Here is an 18,793-nt window from a genome sequence, read left to right on the forward strand (position 1 = left end):
GAACATAATATAATGTGATTTAGAAGATTGCAAGTTATTATTCCCCCCTCATACAACTGTTTTCTGTTTGCCTCTGTCAAAATGAGCACTGTACAGTTTAGGTCCTCTGAAAAAAAAAGATAAATATTTAATCTGTAACAAAACTCACGTGAATATAGTAAAATCAAACTTGATGCTCTTGCATAAAGATGTTCTCTTCAGGACTTGTTGGTCTTATATTCTGGCTTGGACTGCTTTCATGTTATTATGATAAAGGCTATGAGTAAGATCCCTTTATGGGGCTCTAGGAGTTGGGATTCTGCCAAACTGCTGTCAAGCTATTTTTGTACAAGTATGTGTGCATTCTCCCCCATGTAAATATTGTCCGAGAAGTTTGCATTTCCCTGGTTTCAAGAACTAGTGGAAAATTCCCCATAGCAATTGCTGAAATACCTGAACCTTAATATTGTCTCCCCCAAAATTGTTCCTTTGCAATGTGAAAAAATAAAATACTGTTGTGCTTGTTAGTGTGTGCTTCTGTAGATTTCTGTACTTATTTCACTCAAATGTCTTTGGTATTGGAGGGAGAACACTCCCCCCTCACCTTCCCCCCCCCCCCCCAAATGCACACAAACCCCCTGCATCTTCGGTGTATGATTTCTTATCTTCTTATTCACTTAGTCTTCAGTTCTCTAGCTTACTTTTCCTTTTTTTCTCTGCCCACATTTTTTTTTTTCCCTTCGTTAGTGTATTAGTCTTTTCTAACTTCCTTATTGGCTTTCTCAAGTGTGCATTCCCTTCTGTTGTGCTGGCTGATACAAAAGGTTTTAAGTAACAACTAAAATGGAAATGATGAACTTACTCTTTCCATTAGAAAGAACTTTCATGAGAAGACTGTGTTGGCAGCGCCTGCTAGAGAAATGAAGCTTTTTGAGCCATAGCTGTACAGAAAGAGGAGGCTTTTTACCAGCATGCTGTTCCTGAATATCACCCAAGGGGTTTCATGTTTGATAGTGGCCTCTGGCAGACAAATGTGTTTCCCAGTTAAGGTGATGGTTACTTCTGCCCACTTTAGACCCTTTTTGTGTCGTTAGATTCCCTGTTAATAAAAGCTCAAAAAACTGCACTACATTTTTCCTCATTTATCAAGCAAAACACTATTGAATTATTCTAAAATAGTGGTAACGAGAGGGATACTAATACAATTAGTGTGATTTGAGTGATCAGCAGTCTTTCAAGAATTTCAGTGCTGGAGCATTTGATTGTATCATTTAATGATAATGGATATTAATCAATCTGTTAATATCACTAAGAAACTGGGGACAGTTTTAATCCAGACTTGGGCTTGTGTTATGAAGTTGACTCATTGATTCTTTTACTTACATATTTGAAAATATCATAGAAGTAATGATTTTTATTTATTTAACTTGCAGACCTGCTCTGTGCCCCCAGCCCTCAGGGTCCTTCGTAAGGATCTTTTGCAGTTCCAGGTGGAACCAGGGTGGGCCTTTTAAAGCTGTTTTATGCAAATGCTTGTGTTCCATAGACAGGTGTGTTACCTGTAGGGCCGGTATAGTTGATAGCACTGCTGTGACAGAGGTGATGTGCTGCACTCTGAGAGCCAGTTCAGTCTCTGCCATCTAACAAACAGGCCAAATCCTGCTGGTGCATGTATGGGTTTTTGAATAGTAACTGTGACCTTTGCTATAAAAGTCATGCTGCCCAATATTCTAACCAGATACTTTTTCAGGTTAGTTACCAGTCTGATGGTGAGGCACTTTCTCCTAATTTCAGCTGTGAATTCAGAGCCACTGCTGACCTTTGTAAATGGAGATCACAGGATCAGTGTAAATGGCAAGCAGCTGCAGAGTAGCATATGACTATGGTCATTGTCCTCCCTGAATTACTAAATTTCTTATTTTAACAACTTCGCTAGTACAAAAAAGACCCATCATACAGTCACTCCTCTCCTACACAAGGAAACCCATTGTTGTTTCTGTAGTTGGGAAAATTCATCTGTTGCTAGCACGTTATGGTAACACAACTTCTCTGTTCAGATGCCTTGCAAAACGGTTTCCGTAGGCTGTGAATGTTTTGTTCCAATTTCTTTTTGCAAAGAAAGGGGTGGAGGTATTTCTGCTAAAATTGTCCTTAAAATGCAGGAACTTTGGAATGAATTTGGAGGTTTCTTGGTTAACCTTCTCAAAAATGGTTTTTATGCTAGATAAAACAATTTACAAAAATGAAAATCGCTGAAGTGAGAAGGCAGATGGTGTAGTTTCCCCTTTAACAGTTAGTTATATGGGGGGAAAAAAATTCCTGCAGCTGGCACACACTTCCAGATTCACTAATAGAGTGAGGAATCATCATTTGGTGAAGTACTAACATTTCACTCAGCCATGCAATGTTTCTCTGTGTTACAAAGTAACTTGAAAGTTGAGTGCAAAAAGGAAACAGTGCATCCTTAGAAATTAGGAAACTAAAAATTTACATATGAGGAGGGTTTGTAGTAATGTGGTATCTCAGCCTGACTGTTGGCTAGTTGCTGTCTGAAAATAAAACCCCACATATTTGAACTTATGTATCTTTTGGTTTTTGGGCTATGCCTCAAATACATGAAGCAGCCAATCTCATCCCTGTGTAGAAATAGCTATGTAGGCTGCTGTTTTAGGTGGTAAATCTGTTGTTCTAGATTTTGAATGCTCAGTACCTTAGGCAGCCGAAAATCATCGTTAAAAGTCTTGGACAGGTTCTTCAGTCGCTTATATCCTGATGGTTGTGCTATGGGAAGCAGCGTTTGCACTTCAGTTGGGTTTGTTACATACAGCGAGCAAGGGAGGCAGCAGTACAGAGTTTGAGAATTGTGTGTTTGGCAGATTATAGAGCTAATCCACTTGTTTGAAGTGGAAAGCCTGGGCGCATGGTAGGGATCAGTAAAGCAGGTGGGACTTTCCAAGGCTCCTGAATGCTGAAAGAGAAGCGGGAATATACAAACTGAGGAAGCAGAGATTCTGTTTTGTTTATTTTTGCCCTTTAAATTCAGTGTGTCTTGCTGCTGCTGGGAAGAAGGTGGCAATCTTCAAAAGGGCCTTTCCTCTGCTGTTTAGTTGTGTAGATTAAGGAAATCTGGCAGAAAGGCTGGTACTGGCACTGTTACAGAAGAAACGTGATAGGAAAGTTGCTGGTCTAGTGGATGACATATGGATGAATTCAGACCCCTGTTCACTGGGCTTGGTTAAGTCACTTAACCTAGGCTGGTCCTCGCATGTTTTTTATCACAGATGTGACTGTGGCATCTCAGTATGTGCTGTAGGGATGAAATTAAACCTGACTCTAGGAGTGTTGGATAACAGTCGTATAGCTGCTGAGAAGGTATAGCAAAGTTTGTGCATCCGATGTGTGTCCCAAGGTATTCATGTCTCAACTCTCAGCTTTTCATCTTTGAAGCTATGTTCATGGATTTTTACTTCTTACTATGGTACATATGTGTATTTGTTATGAGAATTATGTGTAAATCACGCCTTGTTTTCATTGCTACATGCCCTCTGCTCAGCTCAAGTGCTGGCATCAGAAAACTCCAGCCGGTTCCATCTCAAGCAGGATGTTAAGGAAACTTCAGGTATACTCTGACCTTCCTTCTTGGGTACCAGACGTACCTGGAGGTTTCCAACCCTCCTACTGAAAATAGAAGTATAGCTTATTACAGTTATAAAAAGGGTTTGTGTGGCCAAGTTTCACATATAGATCCACTTTCCAAGTATCCCTTTCTCTTTGTGCCAGCTTGTGTGGTCTTTGGCTGAACTGCCTTGCAGAAGGCAGCAGTAAACTTTGGAGGCAGCAAATTTTTGTCTGTATGTTTGCCTGGCTGCAGGCTCCAGACTTCGGTGTCTGAGCTAGAAATAGCTTGGAGATCTGATCCGGGGGGCAGGTGGGAGTCTCTCCAGAGATCTGTGGGCCATATGGGATATTCCAGTTCTGCACAGAGTGAATGGCTCACGGTGGCTTTAGGCAACTCATGTGATGTCCTTGTGCTTCAGTAAGTCCAGCTGGAGTTCCTGCCTGAAAATTAATTGCTGTCTGCTCAAAGATGTCTTGGCTTAATTTCTAGGAAGGAAATGGGATGTGCTCAAACATACATCAACCCTGCTGCGCAGAGCCTTGATGGTTTATAAAAAACTCTTCCTCATGCATTGTATTTCCTATATGGTAGTTGTATATAACCCAGTGTAAGCAAAAAAACCCAAAGACAAAGCTTCTTCAAAGAGCACGTGTTGGTATAGGTATTTCTGTTAATAAAAGAGGTAGTCTGCTTTAGAGCTGGGCATAGATGAATGACTTAATCTTTCCTGAACATAAAAGAAATGCTAATTTATCTAGGTTTTTCAGGGTTTGTAGTGAAAATGGAGCTAGATGTTAGAGTAAGCAAAACATAGATATCACTGTTACTATGGCACCTAAGAAAGTGTGTGCTGTCTACTTTGAGAAATTATACGGCACTTAAGTAAATGAGCATTAAAATAAATTTTACATTTCTATGTGTGGGCGGAAACTTCTTCAGTAAGTTAAAATGTTGGAGTAATTTTGGGGATGTTTTGCATAAGGTAATTACAACTTTTCTGTTTTGAAGAATGCTAGGGATGCTCCTTCAGCTCTCCCTTCTTCCCAGCAGTGGATGCTCTCCCCGCTACTATACTCACCTAGGTATTTGTAAAGATGCCATTTTACTTTATGCTCTAGGGTATGGCTGTTTAAGTCTATCTCCTTCGCTTTCTATTGACATTAATGAATGTTGAATATGTTTTGATGTGCAGGTAGAAGTAATTAATCAAAATATGTTGTATGGCAAGTTAAGAGAAGGAAAACTTGTCCTCCTTGAATGAGTGTTCTGGCTTGTCTTCTGCCCCATTTATCATCTTGCTTTTTCTGTAATCAGATGTTAGAGGAGTAACACCACCCCCATAGTTAGAGTCAGCACTTACAGGCTTGTTACAGCAGGGCTGGTTGGTTTGTTTTCTGTTTTTTTCACTGCACAGAAACAAATGAAATTTAATCCACATGTATGACTCCTGTGTTGTAACTGGGAAGTTACACATCATGTTAAATGATCTTAAACGGTGATGGTGCATTAAAACAAACTCCATTGTGGTCTTCCTCTCAGTGCTTAATTGTTGGTGATTAAAATGTCAGTGCTGTCTATAAGCAGACTGTTTGTCTTGCCTTGACTGTTGGTGATTAAAATGTCCATACTTGCTCTAAGCAGACAGGCTGCTCTGCAACATGCCCTTACTGACTGCCTTGTGGCTTTTCACAGCAAGCCTCTGCCTGCAGATCTCGCAGTGTTTCACAAGGATGAGGTGAGAGTGCACTGTGCTGCATATACAAAATAATTTAGTCAGAAAACCAAATTATGTGCTTGGGATACAGTCCTCATCTCATGCTGTCAGTTTGGTGCTATCTTATTTAGGGCATTTACTGCTTTGTTTTATTTGTGCCATAAGTGAAATAACTTTGGCAAAAGCTTGGATAATTATTTAAAACTTTTATGTATATGCTGTACTTGGCTTTCCAGCAGTTTAAAAGTCTGTTAACAAGCGTTTTCTTTGCTAGGGATGGATGAATGAAATTTATAATTACGATCCAGAAACATACCATGCTACATTGACTCACTCTGTTTATGTGCGACTCGAAGGAAGCACCTTGCGACTTTCAAAACCCAATAAAAATATTTCTAGAAGGGCTGTGTACAATGAGCCAAAGCCTGAAGTCACGTATGTCAGCCAGAAAATTTATGAACTTACAGAAAGCAAGGTGAGTGTGCCTTACTTATATCTGATTTTAACAAAGAATACTTTGAAACTCTTTTTTTTAAAATGTTTCCACTCATCTAGTTTCATGTTCTGTCGTTATGTAAACAAAACTTATCGTGACTAACTTGCAAAAGGTTGTGCTGAGGAGGAAGATTGAGCAGGATTTAGAAAAAATTACATATTTACACGGTAAGGGAAAAGCATGATTTTCCTCTGTCAGTTCAGAGCAGAAGTTAACACATGGGAGTTTGGAGAATCATTCCCCATGCATTAGATTACAGCGTGACTGTTCTGAAGCTTACACCAAAATGCATAATCTTTGGTGGTTGTCTCTATCCCAAGGCAGGTGGCTGGAACAGACATGACTTGCTGTTGGTACCCACTGTCTAGGGAAGGAGTTGGGGATTTTTGCAGTTGGAAGAGTGCGTCAAGAATAATGCTGGGACAGTTTTCCTACATGTTATTTGCCTCCCTCAAATCTATGAAGAGTTGCCACGTGAGGTTGATTCTATTGGCATTGTATTAAGTAATACATCAATACCTCATTATTAAAATAAAAGAATGGATTTTTTTTAATGTGCTGCATCAATAGAGGGCCTTGGCAGTACAGATGTAGGAGGAAACTATGCTTCAATTGTCTGTGGAAGTTAGAGGGAGAGAGGGACAGTGAGGAAAACCTCCCTTCGTTTCCCCAAGTCAGTATGGGAAAGGTTCTTGGTGTCAGCTCTGCTTTCCCTTAAAGGAAGATGGTGAAAAAGATAAAGCAAAAACTTAGATTCCTGCCTGTTGCAGATTTGTTTTCCCATAATGAAGACAAGCAAAGCTATCACATGCTACAAGAGCACTTGACTCACAATTGTTCCCCATTGTATCTTAGAAAAATTTCCAGTACTTTCCCCCCCCAACCCAGCCCCAGTTGGTTACAAAAGTGCCCAGTGTCCTGACTGTAATAAGCCAATGATGGCTATTCTCCAAGGTATTTACCCACAGGTTTTGGAGAATACTGGTTAAGTTCAGCCCCTAGATAAGAATTTTAAACCTTGTCACTCGTCTCATCACTTGCATTGTCTCAATTCTCTCTGAATATACTGAATTTAGAATATAATTATCTGCACATCAATTCTATAGCTTGCTTCTTACATACTTGATGTGACTATTGCCAACTTCAAGCACTCGATTTCATGAGGCGGGTCTGAAAAGTTGAGTTTAAAACTCAGTTTGTGTTCTTATCTACCCCGTGGTCACAGAAATAAGGTTCTTGTTTTTTCTGTTTTTTTTCTGCATATCTCTGAGAATAAGATCTTCTAAATGAAAACCGAGTTTCTAATCCATGTGATTGTATAAGTCTAAGATACTTAAGTGGCCTTTGTTTTAATTCCAAGGCTATGGCTCACCAGAGGTGTAGTGATAGCATGGACTGGACATCAACCAGCTATAAGTTAAGAATGAGTTAAACCCAGCAGATACAATGTAGGATCTGTGTCTTTTGCATTCCTATGTTCTTTACGTGAGTATAGAAATGCAGAAGATACACTTGAAAAATAAGTTAATTTAACCCTTTCATCTATCATTCAGATTTGCCTAGTTCCTAAGAGTCTGGCACGAAAACGGATTTGGAATAAGAAGTACCCTATCTGCATTGAACTCGCTAGACAGGATGACTTTATGGCTAAGGCCCAGACTGAAAAAGAGAATGCAGAGGAAAAGTTATCTGCTGAAAAAGTGGACTTGAACAATGAAGAATCCAAGAAACCTCAGGATGGAGCAAAGTATACTAGCCAAAAGGATCAAGTGCTTTATCTCTTTGGAAGGACAGGTAGGGAGAAGGAGGAGTGGTTCAGAAGGTTCCTTCTTGCATCCAAGCTGAAGCCTGAAGTGAAGAAGCCATCCGGTTTATGTGGGAGCAAGCCAGGTATTCAAATTTTGTATTCTAGTAAAAGTGTCTATTAAAAGAAACAAACCAAAGTTACATTTTCAAAGTGGTAGTTATAGCAACTGTGGAGCCATAGTGATCTTTACAGATAAATAATACTAAAGACACTATTCTGCTTCTTATCTTGGCCTCTCATTTCCACCTTCCCACCCTGCCTTTTCCTCTCTTGGCTGTATACTTGGCTATATGCCCCCGACTATTCTTACTATTTTTAGACTGGTTTATGTGAATACACTATTTTTCAGTGACTGTAACAACTCCTGTAATTTTTGTAAGGATGAATTGTTCAATCTTTTTTTTTTTTTCTCTGCCGTGTTAGAACTGATGTCCACATTTGCAGTATTAGACCTAGTCCTCTTATTACCTGTTCTTCATTCTCCATCCTTCCTTTTGCTCCAGTTTCCTGTAAACAATAAAGAGCTTTCTCATGGGTTAATGTCACAAGAAAACACATTTTTCTGTTTAAATAAAAAGTCCTGTGCTAATATATATATCTGAACCAATGAACATGTTAGTCTACAGTATTGAACAAATGTTTGAAATATTAATTTAAACCATCCTCTGATATAATTTAAAATCTGAATGACTCATGCTTTTCTGTCTTTATTCTCTGAGAAGCTTTTTAAAAATTGGTTAACATCATTATTTCTGGCACATAACTTCTTAAAATGCAAATGCAAAATTAATGGCTAATTAAAATTCTAATAGTTACATGCTTTTGACAGTCCTTTTAATTATAACAGTCTATAATTAAATTAAAAAAAAAAAAAAGCTATAGGTACATTTTAATCACCTGACTTTTATTTTAGGCATTCCCCAGCACGGCTGTTGGGAATTCTGCCATATGTTGTACATATGTGAGTGTCCATATTTAAATATGCTATTGATCAGCTGAGTTTTCCAGTCACACATACTGCTGAGTGCTGAATCATACTAAATATTGACTAATTTGGGTTTAGGACCACCTAAGCACACAGTGGTGGAATTTACTTTTACCTTTCAAAAGGAGAAGGCACTGCTCTGAACGGTCTTTTTTCAGAATAAATTGAATCTGCAAGCTAATTTTGTTCCTTTAAGTGTTTGATTAGTGTTCTGTTAAACAGATATTATTCCTTTTGATTTAGGGATCTTGCCAACACACAGTAGAACTGATAGTCAATCTGGAGTTCTCACACACAGCCGAAGCAGCAGCAAGGGAAGTGCAGAAGAAATTGCATCCCAGCCAAAGCACAAGGATCTGGCTGGCAATGTGCGGCAGAAAATGCTTCTGGACTACAATATTTATATGGCAAAGTGTGTTCCACATGAAAAGAAAAGCCCTTCAGGTAGTCCAGTCCTCAGCGCAGATAGCAGCCCTACAGCTGTGAAAAAGGTAATACTTTTCTCCCAAAAGATGTATCGGAGGTGGTGATACATTTTATCTTGTTAACTCCTACTTTAAAAATTAGTGGTGTAGAAAGAAAAATTAGTTACTGTAACTACAGGTTGGCCCTAAACTTTTTATGATGTCAGTGTGGGTTTTCAGGCTTGCCAGTTCCCTGTTGTCCACAGTTTCTTCTTAATGTAACATAAGTTTTTCATTGCTTTAGTTTTGATTTCTTATTTCCCAAGAACGTCTGTGTTTTTTCTGGCTTTTGCAGTGTCTTGTACCTAAAAGATTGTACAGCTGAAGGCAATATGGCTGTACATTTTCTTCATTAGGAATGCACAGGTGTGTCCCAAAAAACATTTGTCCCAAAAGAACTTATGCTTAAGATTAAATCAAACAAAGGGAAAAAAAAAAAAAAACAACAACCTCCACAAACCTCGTTTCCCAATAGCAGTAAAAAGTTACTTTTTTCTGTGTATATTCTAAAGTAGATTGAGTAAAAGCATATTTTTGAGGTCTGGGCTTGTTGAAACAATTTAAGTGGAATTTTTAGTACTTGGTAGTAAAATTGATCTTTATTTTCTGCTCTTTGTAGGGAGCTAAAGGCCTTCTATGATTCCTGAGTGCATCTGAGCACCTGATTGGGACAGAACTGTCATATAACACAAGTATTAGTTGGACACTGTTCACAGAAGTTTTTCAGTGCAGATACTACACTATAAATTCTGTTTTCAGCCCTACATTTGGCTTCACTCGTGCACTCTGGACCACATGAAGCAGTGCTTTTTGTCTTGGACCTGGGAACTGTTTTTCTGTTGAATGTTTCAGAAAGTGCTTAACCTCTTCAGTTGTTCTCCTCAAGAATGTTTTGGCCCTGTTGCCATGAATAGGGTTAGGAATTTGCCTTTAGTATGTGTCTGATAGCCCTCTGGCTGTGGCTTTGACAACAGTGGGACAGTTTTTACTACAGTATACCTGCTGCTTGGGTTGATTGAGGGACAGAAATGGAATTGGGTCTCATATAGACTACAGCTTGATTTGGACAGTCTTGCTCAAAAAGACGTAAGGCATGGATGGATGGATTTTATGGTTTCTATTTTTAAATATCTTTTAAAGCAACACAAAATGGCTGATGTGTTAGTATTGCATAGTACACGGCAGCGTAATAGTGGACAATGTCTATAGCTCCGTCTAATCTTTTGGCCTTTTGGACTGCATTTGAATCACTCTTAATAAACAGAACCTTAATATTAAGTACGACACTCTTAGTAAATGGATCCCTGATGTTAAGTGTGATCACCGTTCATTTAAAAGACGTAATTCATGTCATGCATCTTTGTTGCCAGACTTTCATACAATGTCCAGAAAGCAGTAGGAGGCCATGGTATAGCATACAAATAAACACATCTTGTGTTCCCCCAGGAAAAAAAGATATTCTAGCTCCCAACAACCCCTGAAGCAGTGATGAATTCACTGCTGAATCTGGCACGTGTCAGAAATCATTCTATAAATAGATCAACGCTGCTGGCAGGAAACTTGCGTCACAGCAGAAGCTACTAACCCAGCAATTCTGCCTGCATGAGGCTGTAGCAATTGGGAGCAGTCCTTGCCAAGAAATGATGTTCAGAACTATAGCATCTACCTGACTGCTCTTAGAAAGCACTGCTTTTCTGCTGGCTTCAGGATTTCTGCCTGTAATAATAATGAAAGGTGGTGAATTCTCCTTTCATTGCAAGCAGTTGAGAGACGCTAAATATGTTGTCTTTCCTTCATGGAAAACTCCTGGTTTTAATGAAATGCATGGTAGCATGTACACACCCAAAAGTATTCCAGCTGCCTTTGCTTTTGTGTCTGTAGTCAGTGATGCAACACCCGAACATGTAATATCTCCCAGTGTTTGGAGATGGTTCTCAAGTAAATGAAGACATAATCCTCTTGGACAGTAAACAAAACCTTTAATGCAGCAGAAGGAATAATATAGTTCCTGAAGCCTATATACACACATTGGAAGGGAGAGTGTGTTTCCCTGTACTGTGTTTGTTTATCATCTATTTGTGATGTTTCTGCACTGGATTTAAGGATTTAAGATTGGGTCTTGCTTTCCAATTTTTTTATAAAACAAAGGAAGAGTAGAGTAGCGGTTCTTCTAGATCCTGTTAGGAAGAAAGAGTGTCTCTACTACAGACTCATTTATAAGGCTGCCCATTCTGGGCCTATCTGCTTTTTCTGCCAGAGCTTAAATTGCATACAACTTTATCATTTCATTGCCAGAGGTCAATCTATATCTATGTGGTCTCATTTATTCTGTTGCACGTCAGGATGATGACAAGCAAGCTCGTGTCAGGCCAGCTGATGTGGTTGTAAAGTTGCTATCTGTGCTGAGCATTTAGTGTTCTTAGCTAACCTGGGCTATGACACTGAACTTTCCAGTGTAAATGAGGCCTTTTCTGACCTTTGTAGAATTTAGAGAGCTGACTAATCTGCTGGGTGTTTTCAGTTACCAGATGCCCATGTGGAAGCTGAAGAAGAAGAACAGGAGGCCTGGGTGAATGCTTTGCTTGGAAGAATATTTTGGGATTTTTTAGGAGAAAAGTATTGGTCTGATCTAGTGTCAAAGAAGATCCAAATGAAACTTAGCAAAATAAAGGTAACTAATCTGGAGACTTGCATGACACATTCCTTATGGAGGAAAACAAACACATAGTCTTTGAGTTTTAAAACAGTAGAAGAAACACTTATTTCACACCTACATGTAAAAGACAAATAAATGTGATACAGAGTTCCAATTCAGCTTTGCTATCCGTTTCACAGTAGGATCTCAACATGTTAACTTTGCTGCTTCAGTTTCAAATTAACTACAGCTGGATTAACTATTTGTGAAGTTTTTACGTAAAAAGTAGAAGTATTATTGTATTTACTTTAGGGATAAATAGAACTGATTATAAATTATGAAATCTGCTTTGGGAAACAGTGGATTGCCTTTAAGGTGGAGGAGATCAGGGAACTGCAATTCTAATGTGTTCCTATTAACTTCAGACATACAGTACTTGCAGGAGAGGTCAGTGGGAGTAATAGTCAGGGAAAGAGCTGTCTGTGGGGTGATAGGATATAATTGTGCATCAACTGCATAAGCTCAAAGGGTGAAGGGAGGAGTGGTGCTTTTGAATGACTTCTGGGTCTTCCCTTTGCATTCTGTAACTCTTCTGAACAGCAGCAGTTAATCACAGGCCTGTTTAGCTCCTGATGTTTGGGGAGGAGTTTGCCTGTTCCTAAAGGCAAAGGAAGATGTAGTTTTCCTGACAAAAGCTCTGAAATTTAGCTGCCAGCACCAGCTGTGAGATAGTGTTGCTTGTGCTTTGGGAAATAAGCAGTAACCTAATTCTGCCCTGGCTGTTTCCACAATTGTGACAGCAGGGTACCCAAGCATCACATTGGAAACAGTTTAAGTGGAAAGACTGGGAATGGGGGCTGGATGTGTTTTTGATAGATTAAAGCACCGTCTGTTCACAGAAGGTGGAATTTCTATCAATAAGAAATACTTACAGTAAATAAATACCCAAATCATTGTGATTCTGTGCCTCTGTTATGCTAAAACGATGATACAGATTTAAAAGCTATTGTGCTATGAAAGAATTTGCCAAAGATAAAAATAGCTGAGACGTTGATATAACTGCAACTATAAAATATGTGACTGAATTTAAATTCCAAAGAAGTCTTTGATTTTTATTCACAGTAAAATAGGATTTACACTTCATTCTGGAGCTTTTTACATGCTTTGACTAAAAAGCATGCTGGAGGATTAAGGTCAGCATCTGAACTTCAGCATAGTTTTAAAAACATTCCAAGTTCAGATGCTGAATCTCTCCCTAAAATATTATTTTGAAATTGATAACTACAAAATCCTAGAATTGGAAGAAATTTGTGTAATTGTATTTGTGTTCTTTCACTGGTGGCTTTTCAGCTCAATCCATTCCTTAAGTTTAATGACCTTTCTTCTCTCAGGAAGTGATGTTTAGTTCCATAACATGGATTTGATTTTTACGTTCTGTTTTTTTAGCTGCCGTACTTCATGAATGAGCTAACTCTAACTGAGCTTGACATGGGGATAGCAGTGCCGAAGATCCTTCAAGCCTTCAAACCTTCTGTTGATCACAGAGGTAAAACACATGCTGCTGCTTCTGGTTTTGCTGGGTTCATTCCTTTGTACCTGTGGAGAACAGAATTTTGATCTGTTTATCTTGTGGGTATTTTAATCAGAGGAAGGTACGCTTAATAAGAGCTTATTCTGAGGAGGTACTGAGTGGTCTCTTATCTCCAATAGTAGTAGCATCAGGCTTCGTATAAACATAGTTCTATAGGTATGGAAATATAATCATGGCTTTCCATTGGAAATAATTACCGAACTAAACTAAAATTTGCATGCAACAGAGATGCAGACCTGTATCTGATACTCTGTCATGGACTACGGAGAGCAATGTACACCTCCTCAAGACAGATCTGGTTTTGTACCATAGCAGAAAACAGATTTGGCTCTCTTCAGGAGAAGTTGCCATGTTCTGAATACAGCGATTCAGAAAATACAATTGTAAGAACTTCTAAAACAAGAATATAGTGTTGCTTTGAAAAGAAACTTCAAAATACAGCATCATTTTATGTCCTTAATATTAAACATGGATTTTTTTTTTTTAAGCTGAATGACTTTCATACTGCTGCTTTATGAATCAGAAGTTGTTTTTTTTTTTTTTCTTTTCTGTTCTTTCTGGCTTGCATATGGTTGCAGGAGTATATTTGAGGATACTCTTGTCACTTAAGTAGTTTCACAAAAAGGCAAACTTGGGTTAATGTTTTTTAGCTTCAAAAGTGTTCTACATGGTGAGGAGAGGTAGATGCCATCTTTCTTCTAAGGCATGTGATCAGAGCAGTTCTTAATTTAAAATTGTTTCTGAGTTTATTAAGGGTTTCTTAACTTGTCTCCTCTCGCTCCATTCACTCCTTTAGTTACCATATTGTTACACTGGGCTGGAGAAGTGAAAGAGAATTATTTAATGGGAAGTTTCTAATTGGTCTAAAGGGAAATATTTCCTTGGAGGACCTGTTGTGGTGCAGCTACGGATTGCATGGCAAACAACTTATTTTTGTTTTAAACTGCTCTTTCAACTCTTAGATGAAGATATCAAAACCATTTCTAGATGGTGCTGAAACCAGTAAACTGGTAGTGAGATGGTAGGAATTTAATGAATTTACAATACTTGTTAAGAGTGTCAAGAGCCTCTGGAGAGGCTGTAAATTACAGGCCAGCAATGAGCCTAACTTCAGCAAGTCTCAGGAGCATATTTAGAACAATAACAACAAATATGGACAGAGCAAAGTTTGAACAGATAACTAGCTGAAAATCATAACAGGATCAATCTTCACTAGCTCTCCTATGCACAGTGTTTCTAAGTGAGGAGCAGACTGTCATGTTTCTTTATGTAGTATCTTCCCAGAGCATGAGGGTATTGAACACACAACAGGTGTATAGTACCATGTCCTTTCTTACAGCGCTGGTTGGAGGAGAATGCAGTGCCGAACTCAGGGGTTTGAGGGGGATTTCTCTTCACTGAGGTGGTTTGTCTCTTAAAGATCTTAGTTCCACTCACTGTTCTTAAAGGTCAAGCAACAGTGGTTCCCCAGGATGGTGAATTCGTGATAGAATTCAGCTGTGCACAGTGTTAGATAACGAGCAAGTTTCTGCTTAGAAGCAATTTAGGCTTCATCTTTGCTTGTATTATATAGTTTGGACATGATCTTTTTAAGTTTTGTTTAACTGTAGTTTTGATGTAAGACTCATTTGTCTGCCACTCTTACTACAGTGCTCTTCTCTAACTCAGATGAACAGTTATCATCAGACCTTTGCAAGAATACCAGATGCATGAAATTCAGGAGGAAATAAATAAACTTTATCACTAATATTAAAAATGTTGTGCCACTCAAATCACTGACTAAAAGCATGAGAAGGTTAGTAAGCTCTAACCTTTCCGTCATAAAAGTATGAACAGAACATACTTTGGGGAATTATTAAAATTCTCTTGGACATACGTAACATGTTAACTAATGCTGCCTGTTGTATCCAAATGCTATTGTTTGCCCTTATCTCACTTGAGACTTGCAGCTCTTTGGGGAAAAGCCTTATCTATAAAACACTGGGTACTTTGCTCTCAACTTCTTGAAAGTATGTTTTCCACTGAGCTTTTTAAACAAAGCATGTTTGTAAAGAGCAAATTGTTATGTTGTCATGAGGAACAAAACTTGTCTTTTAAAAGAAATAAAAATTGAATAGATGGAATAAGCTCATGTGCACTCAGTATTCGGGGAACTAAAACATATTGCTGCTCCTTGTTGCATGCTTGCTGCGTGGGGCAGCGGGTTCTCCACAGTATTTATGACATCCCCTGGTGTTCGCAGTAGCAAAGTGGATTCACCATTGGTAGAAATTTTATTTTGAGTTACAGAAAACAAAGTGAAAACTTTTTAAAATCATGAACTATATGATGCTTGCCAAGTGGTTTTGTGGTTTCTTTTTAAACAAACTTATGCTTTGGGGTTCTTGTCAGAGTGTTTCTCTTTGCCTAGATTTAAACATTTTTAAAAATTACTTTCTCTGTTCTCATAACTTTAGTTGTAACCAAGGACTATAGTTCTAAGTCATGAGATAGGATTTAGGAGACTGCTGAATACTTGGCTTCAATTAATTGCCCACAACAGCAGTGAGAACAACCAACTCCTTCAGTTTCTTGTTCAGTTAAATTGTGACAAGCAAACATTTATGGTAGATTTTTGTAGTCCTTGTAACTTCTTTCATATTGTCGAACGACATGTGAACTCTTAGTATGTGAGTTTGTAAGAGCTTGCAGTGAATAATTACTGAAATAACTTGTTTTGCTATTGTACTTAAAAGGACATAAATAAATAAGGGGATGATAGCTGGAAATGCTTGTTTTCATAAGGATAAATGTATTTGTTGGTATGTTGATCTATGAATAAACCACACAGAAGAAAAAAAATTCTAAAATTTCAGGCCAGTATCCACAATGAACACTTTTAAGAATTTTTTTTTAAAGTGTTTGAAACAATCAGTCATTTGAGGTAGCCTTTTGTGAGGCTTTAAAATGCAGTTACTAGTTGTGATGTTCTTGGCTTCATCCATACTTTTTTTACCAGTGCTTGATTATGAAGAAAATATTTTTTTATTATATGGCTCCTCTAAGTAACTATAAATTTGTTAACAGCCAATGTTAGGAAAAAAAAATAATCTTGTTAATACAGTCCTATTTGGGTGACAGCATATGCTACAGTATTTACTGTACTTCTGTCAAGGCTAGGGAACCAGATAACCTCAATAAACTGTACCATCTGCCCAATTCTTTACCCCCTCATCCTCCCCTACCTCCCTTTTTCCCTCTGGAAAATGCGTATGAATGTTTTCTGGCCAGGAATTTTCCCTCTCAGTAATGGCATCCTTTGCTTAATTTGATCTACTGTTAAAACAACATTGACGTTTGAAGCATGCTGACTCATTGGTTATCCAAAAGGTCTATTTAGCTGTTTTTCTTGTTTCTGGTGATCTTACTGCTCCTTCATTACTGTAAAGAGGAAAAATCTATATAATCTATATAAGCTTGTGTTTGAGTTCTTCTGTTTTGTTTTAGAACGGCATTAGAAAACCTGTATGGTGGAAAAGAATAATTTGGGTTAGTAAAGAAGCAGCTTGCCTTCAGTACTGCTTCCAGCATGTAATCTCATAGTGTACCAATGACCTCGTCTTTTAGAGTTTTGTGTATTTCTGTTAATATAAATGGGTGGGATTTAGGACAATGCCATTCTTCTGATATATTTTTGCAGAAAAGAAAACAGTTGTTCTTTAACTGAAAAGCTGTGTCTTTTCTAGATCAATCAAACCCAAAGAGTAGTTACCATTAATTGCTTCCAAGTAAGTAAATTAAAAGTAGAATGCATTAGTAGCTGATGTGCCAGATACTGTTAGGGAGGGCATATTGTATGCAGCTGCAATGTCTGGAAAAGGAAGATGCATAGTCTATGCTTAGTGGCATCTGATTTCTAATCTCTGGATCACAAATACCCTACAGCTTTTTTTTAATTGATGGGACTGCAGGGTGTCACTTAAGAGGCAGGACCTCATCTTGCAATTATTCCCAAAACAATTCTTTTTTGTGATTGCGATAAGCAAATAGTCTGCCCAGACAATAGGATTTAACTTAATACTACACGTCTAGAATTGTTCTAAGTAATGACCCTGTTTGCTGTGAGTCATAAGAAGAATGCCTATAGCTGAGCTACTGAGCAAACCTTTTCATACTTCTTTGATACACCATTGTCGAAAGCAAGAGACTGCCGGTTGTGATGTATGACAAGCAATATTGCTCTGGGATTTCAAGTTTTTTCTTCATTTGGACAGTGTAAGTAATATAGAGGAGTGTCCCCATTACTGTTTGGCTTGGAGTAGTACTGTAAATAGTTTTGAAGTGAATCCCTGATTGTATTCTATTATTTTCTTTATCTTGATTCAGATCTCTTAAGCAGTTTAGGTGTGCATAAATCACACTTTTTTTTTTTTTTTTTTTAGATCATTAGCTGTACTCACTGATCTATCTTTCAGCATGGCTTTGATTTATATCTGAACATTCAACTTTGTTCCATAAGCTTAATGAGAACGGAAAACTTGCTTTGATAAGCTTTTAATTATTTGTGAATTAATGACATAATTGGTTGATGAAAAATTAGTTTTTCTCTTTGGAAAAAGTGTGTTGTATAGACTTTTTTAAACAAGTTTTGGCTTGACATTAAAATGAAATGATTGTGACTGTTCTTAAAGTGACTTTGTTGTTGTTGTTGTTTTTAATTTTAGGACTTTGGATTGATTTGGAAATGTCCTACAATGGATCTTTTCTAATGACCCTAGAGACCAAGATGAACTTGACCAAACTTGGTAAAGAGCCACTCGGTGAAGCACTTAAAGTTGGAGAGATTGGCAGAGAAGGGTAAGGTATTACAATGGTAGAATCAAGCAAGAGCTTTCATAGTAAAAAAGTGAAATTTTCCTTGCATATATGCAGCTCTGGCTCTGCAATAGTTTGAAAGGTGTTGGCGTGGTTGCATACGTGTGTGTAGCACTCAGCCTTTCTGTGCAACTTTACTGTTTGATTACACCATTGATAATTGTCTTAATAAAAGGCTTTTGTAGTACAATAATTTTTTATGTGTATTTTAGTAGGATTTTAAAATGTTCTGTGACTAAAATTTAGTTTTGTCTTATGCTTGATTTGGGGTCTTAGCCAGTAAGACTTGAATATTGGAGATACACATATGCAGATACGGAGATAAGACACATGTAACATGCTACTACAGTATGGTACAGCTACAGTTGTAAACCATATAATGGTAAACATCTGTGGAAGGTAAATAGGCTGTAATTGTTATGTAAAAACTTTTTCAGTAGCTTTATTGCATCATGGGAATAATCACATTATCACAATAATCACACCCTACTTTAGTCTCCGGTTTTGCTCATATCCCGCTTCTATTTACCTGCTATGTCTAAGTGAAATGCCTTGTAGATGGATTAATTAGAAAACACGCATACTGTAATTTACCTAACTTGTATTTGTGCTTTTCCCTCTCATTTTTATGATGTTTGAATTTCATCAA

The 18,793-nt window shown here is 37.9% G+C and overlaps 1 protein-coding gene across 6 annotated transcripts in view; it reads left to right on the forward strand.

Moving 5' to 3' along the window:
* Positions 1–18,793, forward strand: part of TEX2 (testis expressed 2) — a 56,462-nt gene that overhangs the window by 28,149 nt on the left and 9,520 nt on the right. For all 6 annotated transcript variants that reach the window (XM_052808783.1, XM_052808778.1, XM_052808781.1 and 3 more), the window contains exons 3-8: positions 5,587–5,787; positions 7,362–7,698; positions 8,844–9,091; positions 11,586–11,735; positions 13,146–13,245; positions 17,994–18,126. In XM_052808783.1, the coding sequence (XP_052664743.1) occupies positions 5,587–5,787; positions 7,362–7,698; positions 8,844–9,091; positions 11,586–11,735; positions 13,146–13,245; positions 17,994–18,126 (1,169 nt within the window). The remainder of the gene's footprint in view (positions 1–5,586; positions 5,788–7,361; positions 7,699–8,843; positions 9,092–11,585; positions 11,736–13,145; positions 13,246–17,993; positions 18,127–18,793) is intronic.

The sequence above is a fragment of the Harpia harpyja genome, chromosome 14 (genome assembly GCF_026419915.1).
Source record: "Harpia harpyja isolate bHarHar1 chromosome 14, bHarHar1 primary haplotype, whole genome shotgun sequence".
NCBI lineage: Eukaryota > Metazoa > Chordata > Aves > Accipitriformes > Accipitridae > Harpia > Harpia harpyja.